Raw genomic sequence first — 25,709 nt, 5'->3', positions numbered from 1 at the left:
TGTGGGCTACTGGGGTAGAGCTGGGCTGGAAAGTCTGGAGAGTGGATAACATAGCTGCGCACACATTCCACAAGTGAAGAGCCTGGCTGGGCCCCAGGGCTCTGACCCCAGCTTTGTGACAGGTGAGCTCGGGGAAGCCCAGGGCTCCGTTAATCAATGTAAGCATACCTGGCGCGGTGCATGGCTGTGCTGGCCTTGGCCACACGTCTCCCGCTCCTCTAGTGGAGCAGCACTCCAGACTGCTCCATCCTGTTCTGGCAGTGAGGATCAGAGCCTCTGGCAGCCCCCATAATCAGCTAGGAGCCAGCCCTAGCACATCCAGCCAAGTGTGTGGCTTCCTCTTTATGCTGTGAGTTCATAGAAAATAAACGAAGGCCTGATTTCCAAGAAGGTGAGGGAAACAGTAAATCAGGCTGTTAACCTGCTGTCTGCCCACCCTACCCCTTACCTTCCCGAGGCCCTGGGGCCAGGGAGCAGACAGTGTGGCAAGAATGGAGGTTCCTGGCATCAGAGCCTTGGCAGCGCCGAGGAGGCAGTGCTGCCTGCATCCTGAATCCGTCTAGGGTCTGGTGGGGGCAAGGAGGGCTGCAGGCAAGAGCATCCAGTGCCTTCTCCAGCCTTCCTCTGCTAACCTGAGGCGCACAGATTCTATGTAATGACAAGGAAAGGGAGCATTCTGTGCCAGGCTTTTAATTACAATTGCTTCAGGCTGCTGGCGTCCATGCTGAACGGCTGCTCGGAGAGTTTTATCACACCACAAAGTCAACAAGGTCCAGCCTGCGGTGTGTGTGCTCGGCACCCGGCAAGGCTGTACTGTGCTTAGGGCTCACTGGACAAGGACTGGACTTAGTTTGCACAGGCATCATCAGAACAGCTCCAGCTGTTGTGGAGGTGGGGGTGGGGTCCTTGGGCCAAATAGAAACACCTATGGGGGCATTTGGAGCTGACTCTAGGGAAGTCCTATGACTCGGTAGGAGAGGAGTCTGTAGGAGGAAGGCCAAGCATTAGAAGGATGATGATGGTGGGTGCTATTGTGGAGGATAGCCACGCAAGAGAAAAACATCAATAACTGTGTCCACAGCATGAGTCCATGGAGAGCTTTCCCCTTCCCTGAGCATGCGTAAGCCTCATGTCAACCTTGCTTAAGGAGACATGAGCTCAGAGAGGGAAGAGCTTGCTCCGAGTCACCTGGGCAGAAAGCCAAGCCTGGAGCCCCAGCCTGTCCCTGCATCCACCGTTGTGTCAATGAGAAGCTTCGCAGCTCCCTGCCCACCCACCTCAGGGCAGCACTGTGGTGACACTGGTGAGCACCACATGCTCAGACACTTTGGAGACGGAGCACCGGCTCTGCAAGGACAAGGACTTGTGGCTGGCAGAGGAGCCGGGGCGGGGAGCCTTCAGAGAGCTGCAGGGACCCGGGCCAGGCAGGCAGCAGGAGAAGGCGGCCTTAAACTGCTCCCGGAATTTGCCTTGGTTGGGAGACAAAAGACACAGCCATAAGGAGACAAATGCAGCTGGAAAGGAGCTTGAGCCCAAGAGCTACCCACACAGCTCCAGCTGTGTGTGAGTGGGGAGAGGAGGGGAGAGCTGGAGAAAAGGACAGAGCCCCTGAGCGGATTCCCAAAGTGAAATGCAATTGTTCTGATTCCTTGACGGCACTCTGGCTCAGGGCCTGGCTGAGGATGTGGCAGCGTCTGGCTCCAGAGCCTCAGGTCACCTCTGCCCTTTGTGTGCAGGGGAGGAGAGAGCTCAGGGATCACTCTGTTGCTAGGCTCTGCCCAACTCTGCCCTGTGAGGATAAAGTAACAGCAGGGGCTCTTGCAGGTGGTAGTCACGCTGTGCCAGGCACTGTGCTATGATCTGGCCATCTGACCAGAACTGGACTTGGTTCTTATTCCAAAGCCCATCTCTGAAAGAGAAGGGTAGTGGGACAGGACAGATCCCACTCTACCTTGTCTAGCCCATATAGAGTAAGGGACCAGGATTTCTTCTTGAGCATGTGTCATCAGCCTGCCAGCCTCTGTGGTGCCTGGCACAGGGCTGAGCACAAAGTAGGTACTCAGTAAATGCAAACTAGACAAAGGCACATGCGTCAGGAAGTCTGCCTGCCCTTGCCACCCAAGCAAAACTTATCTCCTCTCTACTCTGAGCTGGGAATCAGCAGCAGCCTTTGTTGGGTAATTCTTGAGTTGCTATGTGACTATACTATTGAGCTGTGCTCCCTCAGAGCTGTTAACCCTTTCTGAAAGACAATTTGTATCCAGCCTTGAGCTGGACAGGCTCCTGAGAGGCTCAGGCCCCCGTTGGAAGTCTGTGAGTCACGTCCACTAAAACAAGTCTGAAGGCCAGGCCATGACCCTCCTTGAGACAGGAAGGTGGTGAGCAGAGTGGGAACTATAGGAGAGCAGAGACAGTGACCCACAGTGGGGTGGGCATCTGGGCATCCACATGGGAGGCTAAGAAGGCTGTGGCCAGAGGCAGTAGGGCCAGGTGTCACCTGCCATTATATCCAGCTGGGCAGGGCAGTGTCCTTCCTCAAGCCTGGGCTATCCTGCTGGTGAGCTGCCCTTCTTCCCTGGGGCTCCCTCTGGAAAGATGGACTACTCTGCCTCTATTGACCAAAGAAGAGGCTGGTGGGAGATCCTGCGGTGCATGTCCAAGCAGGGCCGGTAGAGGCCACGGAGGCGAGTCCTGCCTTCTGCACTGGCCTGCAGCATCTGCTCGCCTCCACCTGGCTGCTGGCCACTGCCTCCCGCTCAGGCCAGGGCTCTTGGGGACTGAGTCTCCCTTGTGAGTGGGTGTTCCCAGAGCAGGTCCACAATGCTCAGGAGAGAACAGCTATCTTTTCCCCGCCTCATCCCAAGATGGAGACTCCTGCTTTGGGGACTGCTGCCCTCACCCCCCAACCACCACCTGCCCAGCCTGCTCACCACTGAGGAAGTTGTAGATGATGGGGTTGGCAGCGCTGTTGGCATATACCAGCCAGTGGGAGAAGGTGAAGCAGGCATAGACGGCTTCCCGGTCGCGGGCTTGGTGGAACATCCCAAACACCCTAATGCAGGAGGAGGTGAGTGTCAGGATTAGGGCACCTGTGCCCGTTCACTATGGCCTCTGGGTCTTGACCACAGTTTGGGGTTCTTAGGCACAGAGAGCATGACCGGAGGGTGCCTAGGATCAGATTACCAGCTATCTGATCCTCCCCTTCCCCGTTCATCTTCCTACCCATCCTCATAGCAAAATGATAGCAATGAATACCATCTCTTTTCCCATGTTCTTTCATGGACCCGTCTTGGCTCCTCTGCTTAAAGTGCTGTCTCTCCAGATCCCTGCAGGTTCCCTCCCTTCCTCCTAGTCTCTGCTCAACTCAGACAGTGGCCTCCTGCCTCAGCCTTCCAGAGCTGGGATTACAGGCAACTATTATGTCCAGCTTCTCAGAGAGACTGAGAAAATACATCTAAAACAACAAAATCAAACCCACCCATCCCTGACAATGGTCACTATCATCTTTCCCTAGTACCATGACTGCCACCAAGCATTGATTTTTTTTTTAATGGATCTTCCTTCTTCCTCATGGGAGGGGAGGTGCTATGAAGGCAGGGACTTTGTCTTGTGTACCCTGGACTTGACCTAGTGGATGGCAGAACGAGTTTTCACAGTCATCAGGACTGCTGTGCTCATGGAATGATGGAGGAGATAGACTCACAGAGGAGAAACAACCTGCCCCAAGGTCACACCCTGGGATAGCTCCTTCCCCCTCCTCTCCTCCCCCTCCCACACCCCCATTCCCATACCTCTTGAGGACATTAAGGACACTGATGGGCAGGTAGCAGAGAGCAAAGACCAGCAGCACCACCATGAGCATCTTGGCTGTCTTCCTCCGAACTCTCATCTGCTTCACTTCAGCCAGGAAGGCACGGGCCCGGGGCTGAGACTCTATGCTTAGGCCTTGCTCCTGGGCCTCCAGTTGGTCTGAGGGCCGCTTCCAGTTCCTCACCAGGGCGGAGGTGGTGCCAGGGATCTGTCCAGCACACACAGATGGCAATGTGGGTCTCACTCCATGAGAGAGGCCTTATCTTTTGCTGAGTTCACCCCAGGCTGGAGCCTAGGGCAGGGTGGAGGTAGACGAGGGACCAAACCCCAAGAGGAGGGAACCTGACATCAGGAGAAAGATGAAGCTTTGGCCTCAGTGTGAGCATGTCTTTTCTCTTTCCTCATGAAAGCACCTACAACATGCTTCCAGAAAGGTATTTTCAGTCTTCAGCTATAGAGGAGACGCCTGAGACTCAGAGATGTAAGGGACCCTTGACAAGGCCCTGAGCCCCAACCTCTTTAGCTCACCAGTTCCAATAAGCATGGGTTGAGCTGTGCTGCCCCTGGCCCAGGTCAGACTATGGGGAGGTCTGGAGGTAGGGAGAGCGGGAGGATAGCACTGAAGAGTCTATGCCTCAGAGCCTGGCTACTACCAGGGTTGCAGCTTTCTGGGCTCTCGCAATAGGCTCTCATATTTAGCCCTCAGCTAGCCTGGACCGTGATCCTCCTATTTACGTGTATAGCTGGAATGACATCTGTGAGCCACCACACCCAGCTTTGATTGATTGAAATGGCGTCTAGACAACTTTTTGCCTAGGCTTTCCTCAAACTGTGATCCTTTTGGTCTCTGCCTCTGGAGTGAGATAGGATTACGGTGTTGAGCCTCTGTGGCTGGCACATAGATAGGTGTGTTCATCTCTGATTTCCTACTCACTAGCTGAGGCTCTGGGGCAGCATTATGTTCTCTGAGTCTCAGAGTTTTCTCACACATTAAGTGGTGAAGAGGCTGAGGGTTGGACAAAACAAGAAGTGGTTGCTGCTGTCACTAGAAGGATATCAGTCATCCTTGTATGAGGGTAGACTCTAGCACTTGGGCCTCAAGTTCCCCACACCCCTGGGCCTTGCCACTCTGGTTCCAGCCATCAGGGTGTGTTCTGAAGGCAGGGGACCTTCTACCCCCTTAGACTGGAGCCCCTTCCTGCTCAGTGGCATGGGCCTTACCTGGCGCCCCCAGAGCTTGCGGAAGATCTGGAAATAGGCCATAGCCATGAAGCCAAGCGGGGCCAGGTAGGTGACGATGAAGAAGCAACTGTGGTAGATCTTGGGGTACAGGTCATCTGTGGGGGGGTGTTGAGAGATGCAAGGGTCAGGTCTAGCCTCAGAAACCCAGTCAGCTCTGATTAGCAATGCCACCCTGTCCCCACTAGGGCCCAATCAGGGCTGAATAGCTGGGCCCCATGCAGGCACCATGGCAGGAACAGAACCTCGGGTTGCCTTATCTGGCAGTGTCTGCTTGGGATAGACTCCTAGCAGATGCCCACATATCTGGAGATTGCCCCTAACAGATGCCTGCCTGCCTTTGTATGTATATGCCCCAGAGATGCCCACCATTACCTGCCCAGCGTTCATCACAGACAGAGAAGAGCCGGGTGCGGTTGGCTAGCTCCGGCAGCACACTACTGCACTCCATGACAGCAGCCTGGGGCACCATGACAGCCAGAGACACCGCCCAGATGCCCAGGATGGAACCACGGGCCCGCCGGGCCGTGCTCTTAAACAACAGCGGGTGGCAGATGGCATACCAGCGGTCAAGGGCGATGAAGCTGAGAGTCAGCACTGCCACAGACACGGACACGGCCTGTGCCACAGAGACACAACATCAGACACGTGAAGGGTGAGCAAGGATGGAGAAGTCACAACCCAGAGATGCCAGAAAACTGGGTATGGTGCAAATCATGACTGCACCACTTACTGCTGTAGGACTTTGCACAAGGCACTCACCCTCTCTGAGCCTTACCTGTACAATGGGAGCCTAACATCTACCTGGCAGAACTCTGGTGAAAATAAATCATGTATGGAAAATGTCCAGTTAGAGACCTGGCACACAGAACTGCTAAATGCCAGGCATTTCTCTCCTTATCCTCACACCAACCCCATGAAGAGGATGCTATGTTACAGATGGGGACATTGAGGCCCACAATTACCTTATCGGTCTGTCTTTATGCTGAAGACTATCTGAGTCAGTCAAAACCTTAGAAAACTAGGAAAGACATTTCCCTCACTCTGAAATGTCATCCTTGCACCAGGCTGTGAGGAAAATCCTTCCTGGTGGAGACAGGGATGAGTCTGGATCAGTAGCTTGGGTCAGCATTGGCTCCAAGGGTGCCCCTGCCCTCTGAGAGGCAGGGAGAAGTTCAAGGTTGTGCCAGCTCTGATCAGCCATTCTTCTACCCCCACTAACCCCATCTGGGCATCTTGGTGCTCACCCTGAGGAAGGGAGGCCTTGGGCCAGCTAGAGGGATGGGAGGAGGCAGCTTTCACTAGGCCCCCTGAAGTCTGCCCCCCTTAAGATGAGCAAGCAGGCTCAGCAAGTGTCTGAGTCCGTGTCACCGCATCAGGTGTGCCGCCCCTCGCTCGGTGCTGTGACCGTGTGTGCACATGTGAGTGCTCATCGATGTGCCAGTAGGAAAGATCCCTGTGTAAGTGTGTGGGGCTGTTTGAAAAGCAAGCCCAAGTGTGGCTGAGCCCTCCCAAAGGGCTGACTTTTGGATACATGCAGCGGGCGGCAGGAGAGCTCACCTGTAAGTAGGGGATGACCTTGCACAGCGCATGGCCAAAGAGCCACGACTCAGTGATGTCCACTAGCAGGCTGGCCGGCAGGCAGATGGCTGTCACCAGCACATCAGCCAGGGACAGGTTGACGATAAAGTAGTTGGTGACCGTTCTCATGTGGTGGTTCCGCCACACAGCCAGGCAGACTGCAGGGGCAGGTGAAATGAGGTCAGCAGCAGAGCCATGTCCATCCCAACTCTGCTCCATCCACAGCCTGGCCCCCCTCTGCCTTCCTATCTCCTCCATCCCCAGCATCACCCTCCTCTGTGCAGCAGGCAGTGGGCAAGCAGGCGGTGGGGCTGGCTGGCAGGCCCAGGCCCCTCCCTCCCCCAGGGGCAGGGGTACAGCTCCTACCCAGAGTGTTGCCCACCAGGGCTACCAGGAACACTGCTACGTAGGCTGCGATGAGGACCCATTCATACTGCTTAGGGTACAGATAATCATGCCACAGGTAGCGCAGAAACTCATCTTCATAGTCTGGAGGCATGTAGGAGGGTTCCCCCATGCCAGTGGGGACCCCTGTCTGGGCTCCTGGGGTGGTTGAGGGCTCCATAAGCTTGGGAGCCACTGCATCAGAGGAGCATCCGGGATCTGCAGAAGCCCACCCTTGGCCCACTTCCCTGGGAGGCCTGGGCCTTGCACGCTGGTTTGGGGGATGCAGAAGAAGGAAAGAAGGAAGGAAGGAAGGAAGGAAGGAAGGAAGGAAGGAAGGAAGGAAGGAAGGAAGGAAGGAAGGAAGGAAGGAAGGAAGGGAGGAAGGAAGGGAGTGAAGGAGGGAGGGAAGGGTGGGAGAAAGGGAAGGAGGGAGGGAGGGAAGGAGGAAACATTAGGGATTATGCTACATGTTCCCTCTTCATTTTCACCCCAGAAGTGGTGGAGGAGGGCAGCTCTTGGCTGCATCTCAATTCCACACAATTGCTCTTGGGTAACTGCCGCCCTCTTCAGCCTCAGTTTCCCCATCAGGTACCTACCTCTCAGGACCGGAGGAGTGTTGAGCTCTAAAGTCAAGTGCTTCCCCCAGTTCTCCCAGCACCCGGCGCTGGAAGCTAGGCGTTTCTGGGTACTGTTAGTAGGGAGCCCTGCTTCGCAGATGAGGAGATGGAAACTCAGAGAGGTTGAGCTGTTTGCTCAAGGTCACAAAGCCAAGCCAGGCTGGGGTGACGCCACCAGACACCACAGATTTAACAGAGGAAGTCGTCCCGAGGGCAAACATGCTCCGCTGATTCAGCCCACTGGCTTTGATTTTTGGTTGTACCAAAAGGGTCGAGGGAATGGATGTGGCTTAGGCCCCGCCCACCAGACCTGCCAGTCCCTTCCCGCTGGGGCACGGACGCGCGCGCGCGCTCACCAGACTCAGCCACACCACGGAGGATGCAAGGAGGACCTGGCCATCTCTTTGGGAGCGAAGGGGACCCTACTGCAAGCCCCTCGGGCCCGCGTGAGGACCCCGAGTCCCCGGGCCACGATGCTCCAGGCGGCCGCCAGGGGTCGCTGGCGGGCGCGCAGGCCGGTCTCCATTCATAAATTCGGCCTCGCTCCGGCCCCTCCCTCCTCCCACCCCCGGCGGCGCGGAGACCCCCGGGACCCGGCGGGCTGACGGTTCCCGGAGGCCCAGGAGGAAGGGGAGGGCGCCCCGAGCCCCACGGGGCGTGGGCCGGCCGGGTCCCCCCGCGGGACCTCCCGGGGCCGCGGGGCCGCGGGGGGCGCATCGAGAGCGCTAGGGGTCCGCATTCGCCGGCCGGGCGAGCGCAGCCGGCGGTGGCCCGGCCTCCCCACGTCTCGGGGTTGCCCCCCGAGGCTGGGCCCCCAGTTCCTTCGGGACCCCCATTCCCGGCCCGGGGGTCCCCCACGCCCCGCACCTGTTGGCTCCGGGCCCCGCGCGTTTCCGCTGCTGGTCCCCGCACCTTGCGCCCCGGACGGGGCCTTCCTGCGGGGAAGACGGAGCCCGGCCCCGGCCCCGCCGGGATCCCCGTCCCGCCGAGGCGCCGCGGGCCGGGCGGTGGCGGCGCGGGCTCCGCCGGGCTGCGCGCCGCGGGGCGGGGGGCAGCGGGTCTCCGCTCCGAGTCCCCCGCCGCAGGCCGGAGGGCGGGGGCGACGCTCCTTCCTCCGCCGCCGCCACGGCGCGCCCCGTCCCGCCTCCATGCACGCGCCCCTCGGTCCATTCATGCCGTCCGCGTCCATTCAGCATTTACGCCCCGGGCCGCCCTGCGTCGGGGCGCAGCGGGTGCGTGGCGACTCGCCCCGGGCCGCGGCGGGGGCCGCGGGGCAGAGGCACCAGCGCCGCCCCTCGCTGGTGAGGTTGGGGGCGCAGGTGGGGCGCGGGGGTCAGAGGGCGCCGCCTCCAGCCAGGCGCCCCGCATTCCAGAGCAACATCTGGAACAGCATCTCCTGGCCCTGCCGGCCCCAAATCTCTCTCCCCTCCCCCTTTTCCTCCCCTCTTTCTCTCCCCTCTCCCCCTCTCTCTTTCTTCCTCTTGCCTTTTGTTTCTCCCCACTTTTCCCCGCCCAAGTCAGGGAGCAGAGTAGAGGGAGAGAGGGAGGGTCTCATTCATTCAACAAATGTTTACTCAGCACTGTGCCAAGCAAAAAGCCTATAATGACACAGCTGCAATTGCTGGGGGGAGCTCCACGCGTGATCTCACGTCAGTGTCACACGGGCCTGGCGAGGCTGTGCTACCCTCCCCATTTTACAGATGAGGACACTGGCCACACATGCTTCAGTGACTTGTCCAGGGTCAGAGACTTGTCCAGAGCAGAGACAGAGCTGGAGTTCCAGCCCTTGCTCCCCTCAGATCTACCGGCTTCCTCCACCAAAGTGGGGCGGAGGGCTTTCAGAGACAAGATACACAGCCAGACAACTTGCTTATGGTAGAGCTGGGAAGGGGTTCAGAGAGGCTCTGGGGTCCAGCAGGGCAGATGAGCTGGGCCAAGGCTCCTAGGGCAGGATCTGAAGAATGGGAAGGTGGCCCTGGGGGAGGGGGAGAGCTTGGGTTATTGGAGGAAGGAAGTCTTCAAGACAGAGGAGCAGCAGGCACCAAAGACTGTAGACTCGGTCTCCTGGGAACCATGGGTAGATGAAGGACACCCTTGGGGCCTTGGCCATTCCCTGCTGCAGGACAGGACTTCCTAGCGCTTGAGATCATCCTCCTCTCTCATCCTCTGAGCCTCACACTCCTCTCCCGAGAGGTGGCTCCTGAGCTCCACCCCCATCTCTTCTGGGCATCTAAGAACTCTTTCTTTCCCCAGGCACTGGAGATGCTCTGGCACAGCATGTACGAGGGGAGGTGGGCAGTCCAGTGACCTTTACTTCTGCAGAGCACTGAAAGGGAGGGCTGAGGCGGAACCTGAGCTTTGTCCTTGGGCAGCTAGGGCATCACCACAGAGGGTGACAGGTCATCCACTGTCCTCCCTGCTCCAGGTGCTGGCAGAAGCAGGGAGAACCCATGAAGGGCTCAAGGAAAGAGGGGTGGGGGCTAGAATGTGTGTGCATGGGTGTGTGTGTTGGTATTTGAGTGTCTGTATTCAAGCAAGAGCTGAGTGTGTCTGTGGAATCTGGAGTGTGAATGTGTGTGTGTGTGTGTCCCTGTGCATGGAGCTGGCCTGGGTGGGAAGTGTCTGCATCTGTGCCTGGGTTGATTAACATTGTCAGTATCTATCTGTAAGGAGGGGTGAGGGGCTGTCTGTCTTTGTGGGTCTCAGTGTGGAACCACAGCGTGGCCTAGCCTTGGCCCTCCAGTGTGTTTTCCTGCGAGTGTGGGGGTGGGAGTGTGGGCACGCCCTGTGTCGTGGCTCTGTGAGTGTGCAAATATGGAACTTGGTATCTGTTCTCTCACAGCAGTGATTTGTCCCTCCACATCCCCCACCTAGAGCCCTGACCGTTTGCCATGAAGGGGTTGGGGAAGGAGCGCAGCCCCTGGGAGACATCGCGCAGGAACACAGCGGCTGTGAGGCATGGATCCGAGTGCCTGTGTAGGCAGTGGATACTGGCTGAGCCCTGCACAGCTCAGAACCCAGTCCAGAGCTCGAGTTCAAGACTGCTCAGCCCCACTGGGTTGTTGTAAGCAAGGTGCTGCCCAAGTTCCCCCCAGATCATTGTAGAAGGAGGTACTGTGTTACTGTGGGGTGGGAATCATGCCTGAGATTCACTTAGCACCACTTAAAACACCCAGTGTTATGGAGCCAGTCCAACCCCAATTGTCAATCTTTCCTCCTTTATCCCTGAATACCCCAAAGAGGGCTGGACAAGGGGTCACAAGAGACTCCTTAAGGCAGTGGGCCTCTCTTCCTCCCCATCAGAGGCTGGCTAATGAAAGGCTGTGGCCTCAGTTCCCTCTGAGGCCAACTGTTGGGCCTAGGAGCATGAGGGAAGGACCCCTGAGTGTCTTCTCAGAGGAAATCTTGGGGGTCCCAGGAGCAGAGATGCTCTGGAATCCCACAAGGAGCTGCAGATGGGTCCTTGGGCAGAGCAGCCCCAGCCTCTGGGAGCTCCCAGAAAAACACCCGCATCCAGGAGATACTTGGGGCCCGGGGTCTTCCATCTCCAGGCTGAGCACTCCACGCTTCCTCTGCTGGGAGAGGGCCAGCCTGAGGCCTTGGCATTGCTCAGGCTGTCAGTCAACCAGCGCCCACATGACCTCTTTCTTGGAACCAGCTGGCCCCAGCCTTGTTGATCTAATCCTGAGCCTCTAAGCCACAGGTCCCTGTCACATTCATCTCCAAGTGTCAGCCTGGGCCCTGGCCCCAGGTGCTGCCTCCTCCTCTCTCCAATCCGGACGTGACTTACAGTAACCTCTGTCTGGCTCGGACTAGAGCAATTGAGAGGTAATTGGGTTTGGAACTTGCTGATTCTGCTGCAGGCCTAGGATGTGGGCTGAGGGAAGACTCTGGGCAGGGGCCCCCTGCTTTACAGAGCAGAGGTCCCAGATGGGGGGGAGGGGCAGCAGGGCTAAGCTGTGGCCCAGAAGCATTCCAATGGATAGGTCTGGGGAAGCCAGGGATGAAGCCCTGTCTGTGTTTGGGGTTTCTAAGGGCCAGTGACACTGTCCTCTAGGAGGGCTGACCAAGTATGCATGCCCCAGACACACCCAGGGACCTCATGTCCTTGGGTCCAAGATGGGTCCCTGCCTCTACTTCCCTTTTAATAAGTCCCTCCTTCAGGTGTGGGGGACTGGAAGGGACCAGCATCTGCTGGGAGTGTGGAGACTAAACCAAGAGAGCATCTGCAAGCAGGGGCTGGAGCTGGAGACGGGGCTGAAGGGAGCAGCACCCTGTCTGGGCTGCCCCCCACACTCCAGGGGGCCAGGCAGGCAACAGAGGGGGTGCTGTGCTGCTTCGGAGGCTGGGAGACCCTCCTGCAGACAAATAGGGAGATGGTAGGAAATGCATGGGGAGGAGCCTGTGAAGTTAGGGTCCTGGTGGAATGGGTTTGGAACCAAGAAGGTTGAGAGTACATGGGAGCCCAGGGAGGGACCACCAGCGCCAGAGCCTCTGGTCAGGTCTAATGAGGGATGGGGTGGGGGAAGAGGGTCCAGGCTTTGAGGCCAGAAAGACTTGGATTAGCTAGCTGCCAGCTCTGCCTCTTCCTGCCATCTGCTCCCAGATCAGTCATTCGCCTCTCTGATAGGCTACATAATGATCTCCTCTGGTAGAGCTCAGAGGCAGAGCCTGGAGGCTCAAGAGGGAGGCAGAGGCTGAGGCTAGGTTGAGCTAGAAAGGGCCACACGCTCAGCAATATGGATGGCCTAAAATGCTGGAAAAACCCAGGGGCAGATCCTTTCCCCAGCCCCCAGAAGGAACTTGATTTTAGCTCCAAAAGTCTTGTTTTGGACATCTGATCTCAATAGAATAAGAGAATATACTTGCATTATTTTTGGCCATGCTGGGGTATTGTACTTGCTAGGCATGTGCTCTACTACTTGAGCAATGCTCCCAGATCTTGTTTTGTTGTTGTTGTTGGTAGTGGTGCTTGAACTGAGGGCCTGGGCGCTGTCCCTGAGCTTTATCTCTAAAGGCAAGTGCTCTACCACTAAGCCGTTTTCCCAGCTCTCCAGATCTTTGTTAGTTCATTTTCAGATACAGTCTTGTGGTTTTGTCCCAGGCCTGCCTTGGGCCCTAGTCACCCTACCTCTGCCTCCTGAGTAGCTGAAATGATAAGTGTGAACAGTTGTGCCCAGCTTGATTTTATATTGTGGTGGGAGAGTGTGTGTGTGTGTGTGTGTGTGTGTGTGTGTGTGTGTGTGTGTGTGTGTGTGTGTGGAGTTTTTTTTCATGGTATGGGTTTTGTACTCAGGACCTTCCTAGAGTACTGGTTAGGCAGGTACTCTACTACTTGAGACACACTCCCAGCCCTTTTTTGCTTTAGTTATTTTTCAAATAGGGTCTCCTGCTTTTTGTTCTGTTTAGCCTGAGCTTGCCTCAGCCCCCCATCCTTCCATCTAAATGTCCCAAACAGTTGGGAATGTAGCCGTGAATTACCTTGTTTGCTGAGATGGAGGTCTCACAATAACTTTTTGCCTGGACTGGTCTTGAACTGAGAGCCTCCCAGTTTCAGCCTCCTGAGTACCTAGGATTTCAGACCTGTATCAACATGGCTAACCTTGAGTGAGCCACACTGGAAGGAGATGGCAAAGGCAGAAGGGGCAGCATTCCAGGCCTAGGGGAGAGGGTACACCCAGGCAAGGGTGGGTGTGGTACAAAGCCTTTGGGAAGGGGAGGAAGGGAGCTGATTTGGATGGAGGGAGCTCTCATGAAGAACATCATTGAGAAACCGAAAGATGGGTGAAGGGTTGGCCTGCCTGTAGGCTGAAGTGCTTGGATTCAATCCATCCCAAAAGCAACGAGTCCCCAGGGGACTGTACAAGGGTGTGGTACACACAGACTTAAAGAACTTTGAAACTAAGAAAGAATTTACTTTCCTTAAAAGTCATCTATTCATAGGCTGGGAATGTGGCTTAGCAGTAGAGTGCTTGCCTAGCGTGCATGAAGCCCTGGGTTCGATTCCTCGGTACCACATAAACAGAAAAAGCTGGAAGTGGCACTGTGGCTCAAGTGGTACAGTGCTAGCCTTGAGCAAAAGAAGCTTAGGAACAGTGCCCAGGCCCTGAGTTCAAGCCCCAGGACTGGCAAAAAAAAAAAGGTCATCTATTCAGTATGGCAAATTACACAGGATTCTAGCTACTCACATACAGTGAGACCAAGAGAGGATAGTCTTAGGAGAGAATCACAAAGGTGCAATACTCAAGCACCCCTACATATGTATATAAAATAATATACATGCTGAAATGAACTCCAAAGGATTTTTTCTCAATTTGTTTTTTCTTTTTCTGATGTCTGTATTCTTTACCTTATATGTGGTATATTCACGTGCACATCTGTGGGAAGGTGGGGACAGGGCACAGAATCAGGAAAAAAGGTGAGAAAATGCAGCTGTGAAGCAGCTGAACTACGCAACTTGTGGATGGAGATGGGGGAAGGGAACGGGAGAGAACGAGGGAACAGATGACACTGTATGAAAGGAAATGTACTTATTACCTGATGCATGTAAATGCAATCCCACTGTATATCGACTCTATGATAACAACAAAGTAATTTTTTAAAAAGTCATCTATTCAGGAGAAAATGAAGTAAGGCCATTTTAAATTTTGTAGTGTTGCCATGGACTCATGAATTAGAATGTACTTACTGCAGTAGATGGCCTAGTCAAGCGGAAATGATCATTCCTTTTTCACTGCAGGCCATCCAGGGCTGGTAGGGTGGCTCCGGATTTATCAGGAAGCCAGAGTTCTGCCAGGGTAGATGACTGTCACTGTAATGCACACAGATGGCGACACCTTGCTGCCTGGGTTTAAATCATGAATCTGCCATTTACCTGCTGTGTGACTCTGACTCTACTACTTAACTTCTCTGTGTTTGCATTTCATCATCTCTCAATGACACAGTACCAATGTAAGTGACATAGTACCAATCTGTTGGTAGGGAAAATAAGTTCTCCCAAAAATGCAAAAAAAAAAAACAACAACAAAACAAAAACCTAACCCTAAACAAACAAATAGGACTCTGAAGAAATGATTAAGAATGTTGTGATGAGCTGGGCACTGGTGGCTCACGCCTGTAATCCTAGCTACTCAAGAGGCTGAGATCTGAGGATCATGATTCAAAGCCAGCTGGGTAGGAAAGTCCGGGAGACTCTTTTTTTTTGTTGTTGTTGGCCGTGGGCTTGAACTCTGGGCCTGGGCGCTGTCCCTCAGCTCTTCAGCTCAAGACAAGCGCTCTACCACTTGAGCTACAGCGCCACTTCCAATCCGGGAGACTCTTATCTCCAATAAACCACCAGAAAACCGGAAGTGGCATTGTGACTCAAGTGGTAGAGTGCCAGCTTTGAGCTGAGGGACAGTGCCCAAGACCAGAGTTCAAGCCCTATGACTGACAAAAAAATGCAAAAGAATACTGTGATGGGGTATTATCCTGGATTACCAAGTGGGTCTACTCATGTAATTGTGACAGCCTTAATGCAGGAGAAGGTCAGAGTAGCAGTAGATGTTCTGCTGGAAGCCCAGAATAATGACAGGAGGAAGGGGTCATGAACCAAGGAATGCAGGTGGCTGCTGGAAGCAGACACAAGCAAGGAAGTGGGTTTTCCTTGCACCTGCAGAAGGAAGATTCCACTAAGCCTCTGGAGCTTTACTTACAGCAGCCAGAGAGAATGAATATATCTCCCTGGGTTAAGTGAGCATTTTGAAAAGTATCTGACACATGGGTGGCTTCAGATGCTTAGCTATTATTATTTACACCAAGACTCTAGCCTTTGTGTATCAGGCATGAATATGCTGACCTGGTCACATGTGGCTGCAAGGGAGGCTGGAAAATAGAATTTTCCTCAGGAGAACCATGTAAGGGTTTTTTGTTTGTTTGTTTATTTGTTTGTTTTTGCCAGTCCTGGGCATTGTTGTGCTAGCACTCTACCCCTTGAACCACAGTGCCACTTCTGGCCTTTTCTGTGTATGTGGTACTGAGGAATTGACCCCAGAGCTTCATGCATGCTAGGCAAGCACTCTACCACTAAGCCACCTTCCCAGCCTGTCATGTTCTATGAGTAAGGGCAGAATTATCTGGCATAGTTCTTACTGTGAAAGACAAGAAGTTTGTCAGTGGTAATGCTTGTCCTTAAGTTTGCTTCCATACACATTTTTCCATCTCTTCTTTCTGGTGCCATGCATTTTATATAATATTTTTTGACTCTCCTCTGTGTCAGATGAGACATCCATTATTACTCTTATCATCTCCCCACCTGCCTTCCCCAGCTCCTCTTGTTAAACTACTACATTTTCATCTGGTTCCACATCCATACTTAAAATAATCTGGCCAGGTATGGTAGAACACTCCTGCAATCCCAACTCCTCAGGCAACACAAGACAGGAGAATAATATTTCAAGGCCAGTTCCAGTTCCAGGCAAAAACTTGAGACCCTATCTGAAAAATAGCTAAAGCAGAAGTAGCAGGGTGTATGGCTCACAGAGCAGAGGCCCTGAGTTCGAATCTCAGTTATACCCCCCAAAAAAACATTCTAATTTTGTCTGTTGTCCATCTCTGAATTTCTAATAATGTTCTAATTTTGTCTGCCCCTGAAAGTCAATAAAGTCTTTTCTAAAGTATTGTGATTATGTAAACAGATTCTGTGCAGAGTCACACAGCATCCTGGGACACACAGAGAAGATGCCATCATCCTAAGGCTTGAATGCTGCTTCAAGGGAAATGTCCTGGCTTCAAGTTCAAGCGTCTTCTTCCACACCCCCTCCCATTCTTGAAGTCATGCTATACTTCATTTCATATTTGGGTCATGACTTTCTTTTTAGGATTTTTAAAATCGTTATTATAAAGGTGATATACAGATACACAGGTGATATACATAAGTCAGGTAATGAGTACATTTTTGGGGGGATAATGTCACCCCTTCCCTTGCTTTCTTAAAGTTTTTCCCTCCCATCCCCACCCACAAGTTGTATAGTTCATTTTCTACCAAGTGTCTGGTGAGTACCACTGCTGCATTTGTTCACCCTTTGTTCTTCCATTTCTATGCCCACCCACCTTACCCTTCCAAAGACAGATCGATGAACACACAGCAAAAGGAAAAGAAAACAAAACCAACAACAAAAATAAAAACCTCATTTCCACTTCCTGGCGGTCACAATGTTCTTACACAACTTTTTTTTGTTCTCTTGTAGTTTCTAATTGCTTTTCTCTTTGCCTCTTTAGAGAAGAAACATATGACTTTTAAATCAAGTCATTAAAATCTTCCAGCATCTTAATGACATTATTTGTTGAATGAAGCCATTTTCTTCTTTAAAACCCTCTGACATCCTGTTCTAATTTTGACTGCTGGCCCTCTGGCCCTCTGGTATTTGTAGTGATTGTCCTCTGGGTTCATTCCACTGCTTTGGGATTCTGTGAAGTCTCTGTCTGGGATTGTGTCCCTACTTTGCAGGAGCACATCTTCAAAGAACATTGTCAAGAGATGTGCAGGGAAGGAAAGCTTCGGGGATATTTGGTTGTCCTTACATGGCCTAAGTGGGGAAGACCAGACAGCAGACTGCGGTTTAGGGTCCTAGCTTGCAGACAGGCAAAGCACCCCAGGCTCCCCACAACCCCTGGGGAGAGGAGGAAGATTTGTTCTAGACCCCACCTCTCCCACAAGCTTCTCTCCCCTCTCTCCAGCTTCAGGAGAAAGATCCTGCAACATCTTTTTTTTTTTTTTTTGCTGGTCGTGAGGCCTGAACTCTGGCCTAGGCACTGTCCCTTAACTCTTCAGCTCAAGGCTAGTGCTCTAGCTCTAGAGCCACAGTGCCATTTCCAGCTTTTTCTGCTTATGTGGTGCTGAGTAATTGAACCCAGGGCCTCAAGCATGCAAGGCAAGCACTGAGCTACTTTCCCAGCCCCTCCTGCAACATCTTTAGAAAACAGTTCTCTGTCATTTTCAAATTTGTCCCTATCTCTGTATGTTGCAGTAATGTATGACTTGTGTATATGTATGTGTGCATGGTGTGTGTATGTGATGTGTGTATGCAAGGGATATATATGTGTGTGCATATGTGCATAGGATGTGTGTGCGTGGCATGTGTGCATGCTCTGTGCGCAGAGGGGATGCGTGGTGTGTGTGTGTATGAGAGAGAGAGAGAGTGCGCATGGATGGGTGTGCATAGGGAGTATATAAATGTATGTGAGGTGGGGGAGGGTCTGGGTCTGGGTCTGTGGTTGGGAGGGATAATTGGTGGCTGACTCCAGCCTGTACTAAATAGGCTTTCACTTATTTTCTACAGTTGCATTTTCTTCCTATCACATTTCATGTCTCACTACTTTATTATGATTCCTTATAGTAAAATTTCCTTAAATGGACTCTCCCGGTCCTCTACTGTAATCTGTGAATTTGCAAGTTGGATGTGGCAGTTCTATCTTTAATTATTTGTAATTACACAGCCCTATTTTTTGAATCCACGTGCAACTACTCCTCCGTGCTTGTTCAGCTATTCCTAACCACCACTCACAGTGGGGGGTGTGCACACCAGCCTTTGGGGGAGCATTTCTCTAATCGTTTACCCTGTCATTGCCTCTAATCAGTCATGGACGCCTTCTCTCACTGATTTGTGCCTCCCAGAGGATCTACTTTCACTCATTCTCCTCCTCACCCAGATCCTGGCATAAATAAGAGTCACGGCGGAAGGCAGAAGCCGTCATTACTGCTTCTATGCAGCTGTGAGAGCTGGTGTCACTTCTGGAATCTCAGCCATTGCTGCCTGAGCCCCATCGCACAGGCCTCAGCCTCAGCCCCAGCCTTCTCCTCCCCTCTGGTGTCCTCCCACGTTTGGCCACAACAGTGGAGGTGTCCAAGGAGTTACAGGAGCCTCCTGGGAAAGAAAATCCTCCCACGGACCAAGCAGGAGGGACACCGAGGCCCCAGCCTGGTGGCAAAGTCTCTGTCATCTCAAAGAAAGGATTTGGGGGAATTGTATGTAGCTATGACAACCGAATACCATGGGCTCAGATACATATTCAGGGAGCAGGAGAAGTCCATATCTTACATAAATTGCCTCAAATGACAGGAAAAGAAGGGAAGGCGTGCTGCATTGTAGAGAGCTCATACAACCTCGGTATAGATCTAGATGCGCGCAGTGTGGGAGTTCACAGGTCATAGGTCAATTTCAATGGCGGCTGCAGATGCAGATATTTTATTTTATTTTATATATTTATTTAGTTTTTGATTGTGGAGCTTGAACTCTGGGCTTGGGTGCTGTGCCTCAACTCTTCAGCTCAAGCCTGGCACTCTACCACTTGAGCCACTTCCGGCTTTTCTTTTCTGTCTATGTGGTGCTGAGGAATCGAACCCAGGACCTCATGCATGCAAAGCAAGCAGTCTACCACTGAGCCACCTTCCCAGCCCAGATGCAGATTTTTTTTGGGGGGGTCCATTCATGAGGCCTGAACTCTGGGCCTGTGTGCTGTCCCTCAGCTCTTCAGCTCAAGGCTAGCACTCTACCACTTGAACCACAGTGCCACTTCCGTTTTTTTCTTTTTTTCTTATGTGGTGCTGAGGAATCGAACCCAGGGCCACCTTCCCAGCCCTAGATGAGATATTTTAAACATGACATTATCAAATGAAATAATGCGATATCTAATGCAAAACAACTAAGTTGAGTTTCATCCAGGAATGCAGGACTAGTTCAACATTACGAAATTATCATTTTAAGCCAAGTGCTGGTGGTTCACGCCTGTAATCCTATCTACTCTCGAAGCCAAGATCTGAGGATTGAGGTTCAAAACCAGCCCAGGCAGGAAAACCTATGAGACTCTCATCTCCAATTAACTACCAAAAAGCCAGAAGTGGAGCTGTGGCTTAAGTAGTAGAGTGCCAGCCTTGAGTGAAAAAGCTAAGGGACAATGCCCAAGGCCCTCAGTTCAAGTCCCAGTACTGGCACACACACACAAAAGATAATAAAAAGAAAAGAAAAGGAAGGAAGGTAGACACGCAGGCAGGAAGCCCCGTTCAGAAATGAATACGAAGTTTTCCTTCGCTTTTTTCCCTGGTCATTTCTGGCTGGGTGTGGATTTTTTTTATTGGAGTTTTTTCTTTCCTTTTCTTTCACTAATCATTCTTAAAAATTTAAGCTGTATTCTGCAGTTAACAATGCCTGAAGTTAATCAATGTCCTATAGAACAATCATAGAATGTCTTTGTGCCAGATCATAGTTTCCTAGTTCTCATCTACATTGTTTTCAGGCTTTTTAGTCTTAGGATTTTTTTTCTTCCTTTCAAGGATCTCAAGAGGTAGCCTCTGCTGGACTGGAACTCTAAATGCTCTTGCATCAGACTATCAAGTGCTGGGAAATTGTGTTTTACTTTTTTGTATTTTTATTTTGTTTTATTTGCTAGTACTAAGATTAAAACTCAGAGCCTCAAGCTTTCTTGTCTGTCACTCTATTCCTTGAGTCACACCTCCAGCCCAGCTTTTCTCTGTTTTGGAAATGGAGTCTAATGGACTTTTCTGCCCTGACTTTAAACTGTGATCCTCCAGGTCTCAGCCTCCACAAGTGGGAGCTTTCTTTGTTGTTGTTGTTGTTTTTAACCTTTTCCTCTTTTTTTTTTTTGTACTGCTCCTGGGGCTTTTATCCAGAGCCTGGGTACTGGCCTTGAGTTTTGTGCTCTTGGCTAGCACTCTAGCACTTGAGCCACAACTCCACTTCCAGTTTTTTTGGTAGTTAATTGGAGGTAAGAGTCTCACAAGCTTTCCTACCCTGTCTAACTTTGAACCATGATCCTCAGGTCTCAGCCTCCTGAGTGGCTAGGATTATAGGTGTGAGCCTCTGGTATGTGCCCAGCTAAGCAATTAGTACCTGGCTCCTTTTTTGGCCATGGGGTTTGAACTCAGGGACTGTCTGATCTTGAGATTTTTTTTGCTAAACATTAACACTCTATCACTTTGCAAGGCATGCACTCTACCGCTGAGCTACCTTCCCAGCCCCACTCTATCACTTTGAGCCACATCTCCACTTATGGTTTTCTGGTGGAGATAAGAGTCTTCTGCCTGGGCTGGCTTTGAACTAGGATCCTCAGATCTCAGTCTCCCGAGTAGCTTGGATTGCAGGTGTGAGCCATCAGTACCTGGCTTTTTAAAAAATGGATTTTAAACAACAGTTTTGTTGAAGTATAATTTACATAAAGTATACTCTATATAAAGTTTACAATTTGATGTTAAAAGCACCCCCACAGTCCCCAGCCCCTCTCCACCCAAACAGACACTTCTGTTCTTTTGCTCAGTACAGACTCATTCACCTTCCACAATTTTAGGTGTGAACAGAAACGTACAGTATGTCTTTAATGGCTTTCATTGAGTGTAATCATCACTTTGAAATTCATTCACGTTCTGGAGTGATGTTAGTGACTTTTCTGTCGTTGTGACCATAATACCTGACATAAAGGAAAGAATTGTTTTAGATCATGGTTTCAGAAAGCTCAATTGGTCTATGCTAAAACATTTTTTTGTGTATGGATGCTGGTACTAGAGTTTGAAGTCAGGGTTTTATACTTTCCCTGGAATTCTACCACTTAAGCTATGCCTCTGCTTCCAGCTTTTAGCTGGTTAGAGATAAGTGTCTCAGGTTTGTCTGACTTGGTTGGCTTTGAATCGGGATCCTCAGATCTTAGCCTCCTGAGGAGCTAAGATCACAGGCAGGAGCTACTGGTACCCAGTGATAACACTGTTTTATTAGCATACATACATTGCTATACGAGGGGAGTTCATTGTGACATTTCCACCCATACATACTATGATCCCCATGTGCCCTGGTAATGTCACCCCTCTATAACTCCCATTCCTCTCTCTCCTGTTCCAAAACAATTTAATAGGTTTCATTGCTTTCCCTGTAAGTCTATGGTTGTTTGAATTTCCTATGTTGAGGGTTTTTTTTTCCCCTCTCCAATCTTCATACCAGCTATTTCTTTCTTCTGAGTTTGTTTCCTGAGTTTTTTGTGTTGGCTTAGCCTGAAATGGTGCCAGAACCTCAAGTCCCCGTGGCATTTCCTAGTGATTTCTAACAACCTGATTTCTAACAATCTCCAGTCATGTCCTCCTTTTGTTTCCCAGGATGTGCTCTCTGTGCTGATGATTTGTTTACGAAGGCTCGTTAAGGACTCTATTCAATTTTTTGGTTGTTTTACATATTACCACTTTCTGTATTCTCTTTATTATTTCCTTCCTTTTACTCTCTTTGGGTTTTCTGATTGCCTTTCCCCAGTGTCTGGTGATGGCTACTTACTTCACTTGTTAGTAATTCTCTTTGTTTTTGAGATGTTTTATTTTATTGTTATTATAAATGTGATGTACATAGCGGTTACAGTTACACAAGCCAGGTAAAGAGTACATTTCTTTTTGGACAATGTCACCCCTTCCCTTACTCCCTCCTAGTTTTTCCCTCCCATCTCTACCCACAAGTTGTACGGTTCATTTTCAACATGATCTCTAGTGAGTACCACTGCTGCAAACAATTCTTTCTGTATTTCATAAATGTAGTTAAGGCTATACTTTCTCTTCCAAGTTCCATTTTAGCATACTCCTGTTCCATTTTAAATATCTTGCGATCTACATTGTAATTTTCTCCTTTCCTCATGACTTATTTAGAAATGAGCTTTTAAATTCCCAAACACATGAGATTTCCTTGGCCAACTTTTTTACTGTGGATTTTTTATTTTTATTATATGAGAATTACAAAATGTGATGGAGTGGTATTGATATTATCATTAATTATTTGCAGTGTTAGGGATTGAACCCAGGGCTTAGCATATGCTAAACAGGCACTTTGCCACTGAGCTATACCTCCAGCCCGATATTGTTTTTCTTTTCTTTTTTTGAACTCAGTGCCTCAACTTCACTCACCCAGCTTGTTTGCTCCCCTTTGCAGCCCTAACACCTTCTTGTAGCCCAAGCCAAGGCCACAGGGGGGTGCACAAGCCCCACTCCTAATTCCACATGCACCTTTATCACCGTGGCTATGAGCGCCAACCTTCAGGGCACAGTATCTGTGCAAAGTCAGAGCCACAGCTCCCGCTTGGTGGGTGCCAGCTGCAAGAAGGCTGCATGTGTACTGGCACCCAGCTTACCCACACGTGGGCTTGGGATCTGATAGATAAGGTTGCCCGCCTTAAACTAATAAAATCAGACTCAGCCATAGTTCTCCAACCGTTTGCTCACAGCACACAGCATGGAAGGCATCTGGGACCTCCCAGAAGCAAGCAAGCCTTCTGGGCAGGGACACCCTCCAACCCAATCTGCCCCTGATGAAAGCAATCACAGACTGACAGTTCAGTGTCCAGGCGCCCACCTCCCATTTGAGATGCCAGTCTGGTAATTGGCAGACCCAGTCATTTGGCCCGGGCTGTTGACTAGCTGGCTGCAAATCAGGGTTTCTTCAACCTGCCTCTCGCATTCAGTTAATTTACTGAGGGCTCTCACGGAACTCAAGGAAATACTATATAGGTTCACACCTATAGTTCTAGCTACTCAGGAGGCTGAGATCTGAGGATCCCAGTTCAAAACCATCTCAGGTAGAAAAGTCCATGAAACTCTTATCTCCAATTAACCAGCAAAAAGCCAGAAGTGGAGCTGTGGCTCAAGTGATAGAGTGTCAGCTTTGAGCAGAATAAAACTAAGAGATAGGACCCAGGCCTTGAGTTCAAACCTCAATACTGGCACATAAAAAAAAGAGGCTTGCTTTTACTGGATTATAGGATGCTGATGGAAAGATGAAGTGCAGAACCGATGTGGACAGAGCTTCCCAGCCCTCTCTCCACAGCCCTGCTCTAGGTTTTAGGGATCCTTCAATGCAGAGCTAGCCCTGGTAGTGTGAGTAGAGAGAGCCAGCCAGGCCTGACCACCGGTGCATTCTTCTGGGCCTCTCCCTGCAGCCTTGGGTTTGGGGCAGGACTACTTTGGAGTGAGGAGAGTCTTAGGATCTGTTATCAGAGCCAGGGTAGGTTGGAGATTATGCTGGTTCTAAGACAGAAAAGGGAGAGAATCAGAGTTTTTATGACTCACCTCAGGGAAGAGATTTTAATGGGAAGTAGAACTTACTGAGAGAGGGAACTTGGGGGTGGGGAGATGTCATCACATGAAACCCACCACTTCTTAGTAATATGTCCTTAAAGTAATATCTCTCTTCTCCCCTCTAAAGTGAAGAACAAGCCAGGCACCAGTAGCTCATGCCTGGAACCTTCACTACTCAGAAGGTTACCATCTGGAGGATTGTCACTTGAGCCCAACCCAAGGCAGAAAAGCCCAAGATACTCCAAATAATCAGTGAAAAGCCAGGCTGGAGGCATGGCTCAAATAGTAGAGAGCCCCTTGAGCAAGTAAAGTCAAGCAAGCTTAAAATCCTGAATTCAAGCCATAGTTTGGGGGTGAGGGAGGAACAGTCCTTACTTTGTCTTTGCCTGGCACCCGCCTCTTGGGTGGACAAGCTGGCATGTTCTGTTAACCACCCCATCTTGGCCCACGGTAGCACAGGTGCAAGAGCAGAGGCTCGTTGGATGCTGCCCAGCCTTGGTCCTGCCACACTCTGGGAGGAGATTACCATAGCTGTTTCACAGCCAGGGTTTCTACTAAGCAGGTGGAATTCTAGAAAACATCACCCAGAGCCCAGGAAAGAGTTCTCTGAACAAGCTGAGGGAAGAATCTCTTATTCATTCATCTCCCTCACCCATGTCCAAGTTTACTGGCAGGCAGTGTGCTATTACCTGGCTCCACCACTCCTGACAGGCCACAGCCCTCCAGGGCCTCCATTCCCTCCCTTAGAGGTAACAGTTACCCCTAGCTGTTACCAACACACTTCTAGCCTCCCTCTCCCTTTGTCTTTGGGGATCTTCCCCATCCTCCACATGCTGATTGCATAAAGGGCTGTTGTGGTCTCTTGGCTGTAGTTTAGTTGATTGGCTTACAGATGGGCAGTGAAGTGGAGCTGAGCCAATCAGAAGACTTCCTGGAAAGTGGCAAGGGGCTGGACATGTTCAGGAGTCCTTACTAACCATGTGCAGATACTCTAGCGAGAATGACAGAAAAGAGAGAGACACCGAGAAGGAGAGACTATGCCTCAGAAATACTGGGCTCCCTGGTTCTAACCAGGCTGGGCCTGCTAATCCTCCCTTGGGTTTCCAGGATTCCAGGAGCTGCCTTGCTACTGGGGACTAGGTTTATAGAGAGAAACTTCCCTGTCGAGGGTTGGAAGGATGCAGCCAGCAAGTGCCTGGCTCACTGCAGCTCAGGAGGCACAAATTCCTTTCCCTTAATGGGCACGAGGCAGGGATGGGGTCTGGCAAGATGTCAGGAAGATGTGAAGTCTCAGCAACTGTGAAGTGATGTAATTTAGCAGCCCCTGGGAGATTAGAGTCAGGTGCTGGGAAACCCAGCCGAGTCCCTCCCTAACCTCTCCACCAACCCAGACAAGGGGGCAGGAGACCAGAACGAATACTTGCTTGCTTGAAGTATTTAGTAGCTAAGAAAGGATGGGGCTGAGAAAGAAAGAAAGCCTGCCCCATTCTTTTGCAGAAGAAGTTGTCACTAGGGTCTCACTGTCCCAGAGATGTATGCCAGGTCCCTGGAGATTCAGACTTTAGAGAGGTGGGGCATTTGAGCTGGGTTGTAACAGATGAATAAGAGCTTGCCAGGTAGGAAAAGGGCTTGGAGAGGTCATTTGACTGTACTTTTTTTTTCTGGTCCTGGGACTTGAACTGTCCCTGACTTGCTGTCCCTGAGCCTCTCTGTGCTCAAGGCTCACACTCAACCATTTCTGGCTTTTTCTGGAGATAAGAGTCTCATGGATTTTTCGGCCCAGGCTGGCTTCCAACCGTGATCCTCAGATCTCAGCCTCCTGAGTAACTAGGATTTCAGGCATGAGCCACTGAAGCCTGGCTTTACTTTCAGTTCTTTCGGTGGTAAATTGGAGATGAAAATCTCATAAACTTTCCTGGCTTCACAATTCTAAGTTCTCAGAGCTAGGATTACAGGTGTGAGGCATCCCTGCTTAGCAAAAA

General features: G+C 51.2%; 1 protein-coding gene across 1 annotated transcript; it reads right to left on the bottom strand.

The window, feature by feature from the left end:
- Positions 1–587: 587 nt before the first annotated feature.
- Hcrtr1 (hypocretin receptor 1) lies at positions 588–7,783 on the bottom strand. The gene is made up of 8 exons (XM_070008980.1): positions 7,614–7,783; positions 6,997–7,285; positions 6,610–6,788; positions 5,425–5,668; positions 5,032–5,147; positions 3,792–4,018; positions 2,931–3,052; positions 588–1,469 (listed from the first exon to the last, which is right to left on the bottom strand). Exons 2-8 carry the CDS (start codon positions 7,193–7,195, stop codon positions 1,279–1,281), a joined length of 1,278 nt encoding a protein of 425 aa, XP_069865081.1. The 5' UTR covers positions 7,196–7,285; positions 7,614–7,783; the 3' UTR covers positions 588–1,278.
- Positions 7,784–25,709: the final 17,926 nt, after the last annotated feature.

The sequence above is a fragment of the Dipodomys merriami genome, unplaced genomic scaffold, assembly GCF_024711535.1.
Source record: "Dipodomys merriami isolate MVZ:Mamm:240054 unplaced genomic scaffold, mDipMer1.0.p SCAF_71, whole genome shotgun sequence".
Lineage (NCBI taxonomy): Eukaryota > Metazoa > Chordata > Mammalia > Rodentia > Heteromyidae > Dipodomys > Dipodomys merriami.
Note: the sequence above shows the minus strand (reverse complement) of the source record. Positions and strands in the feature narration are given on the sequence as shown.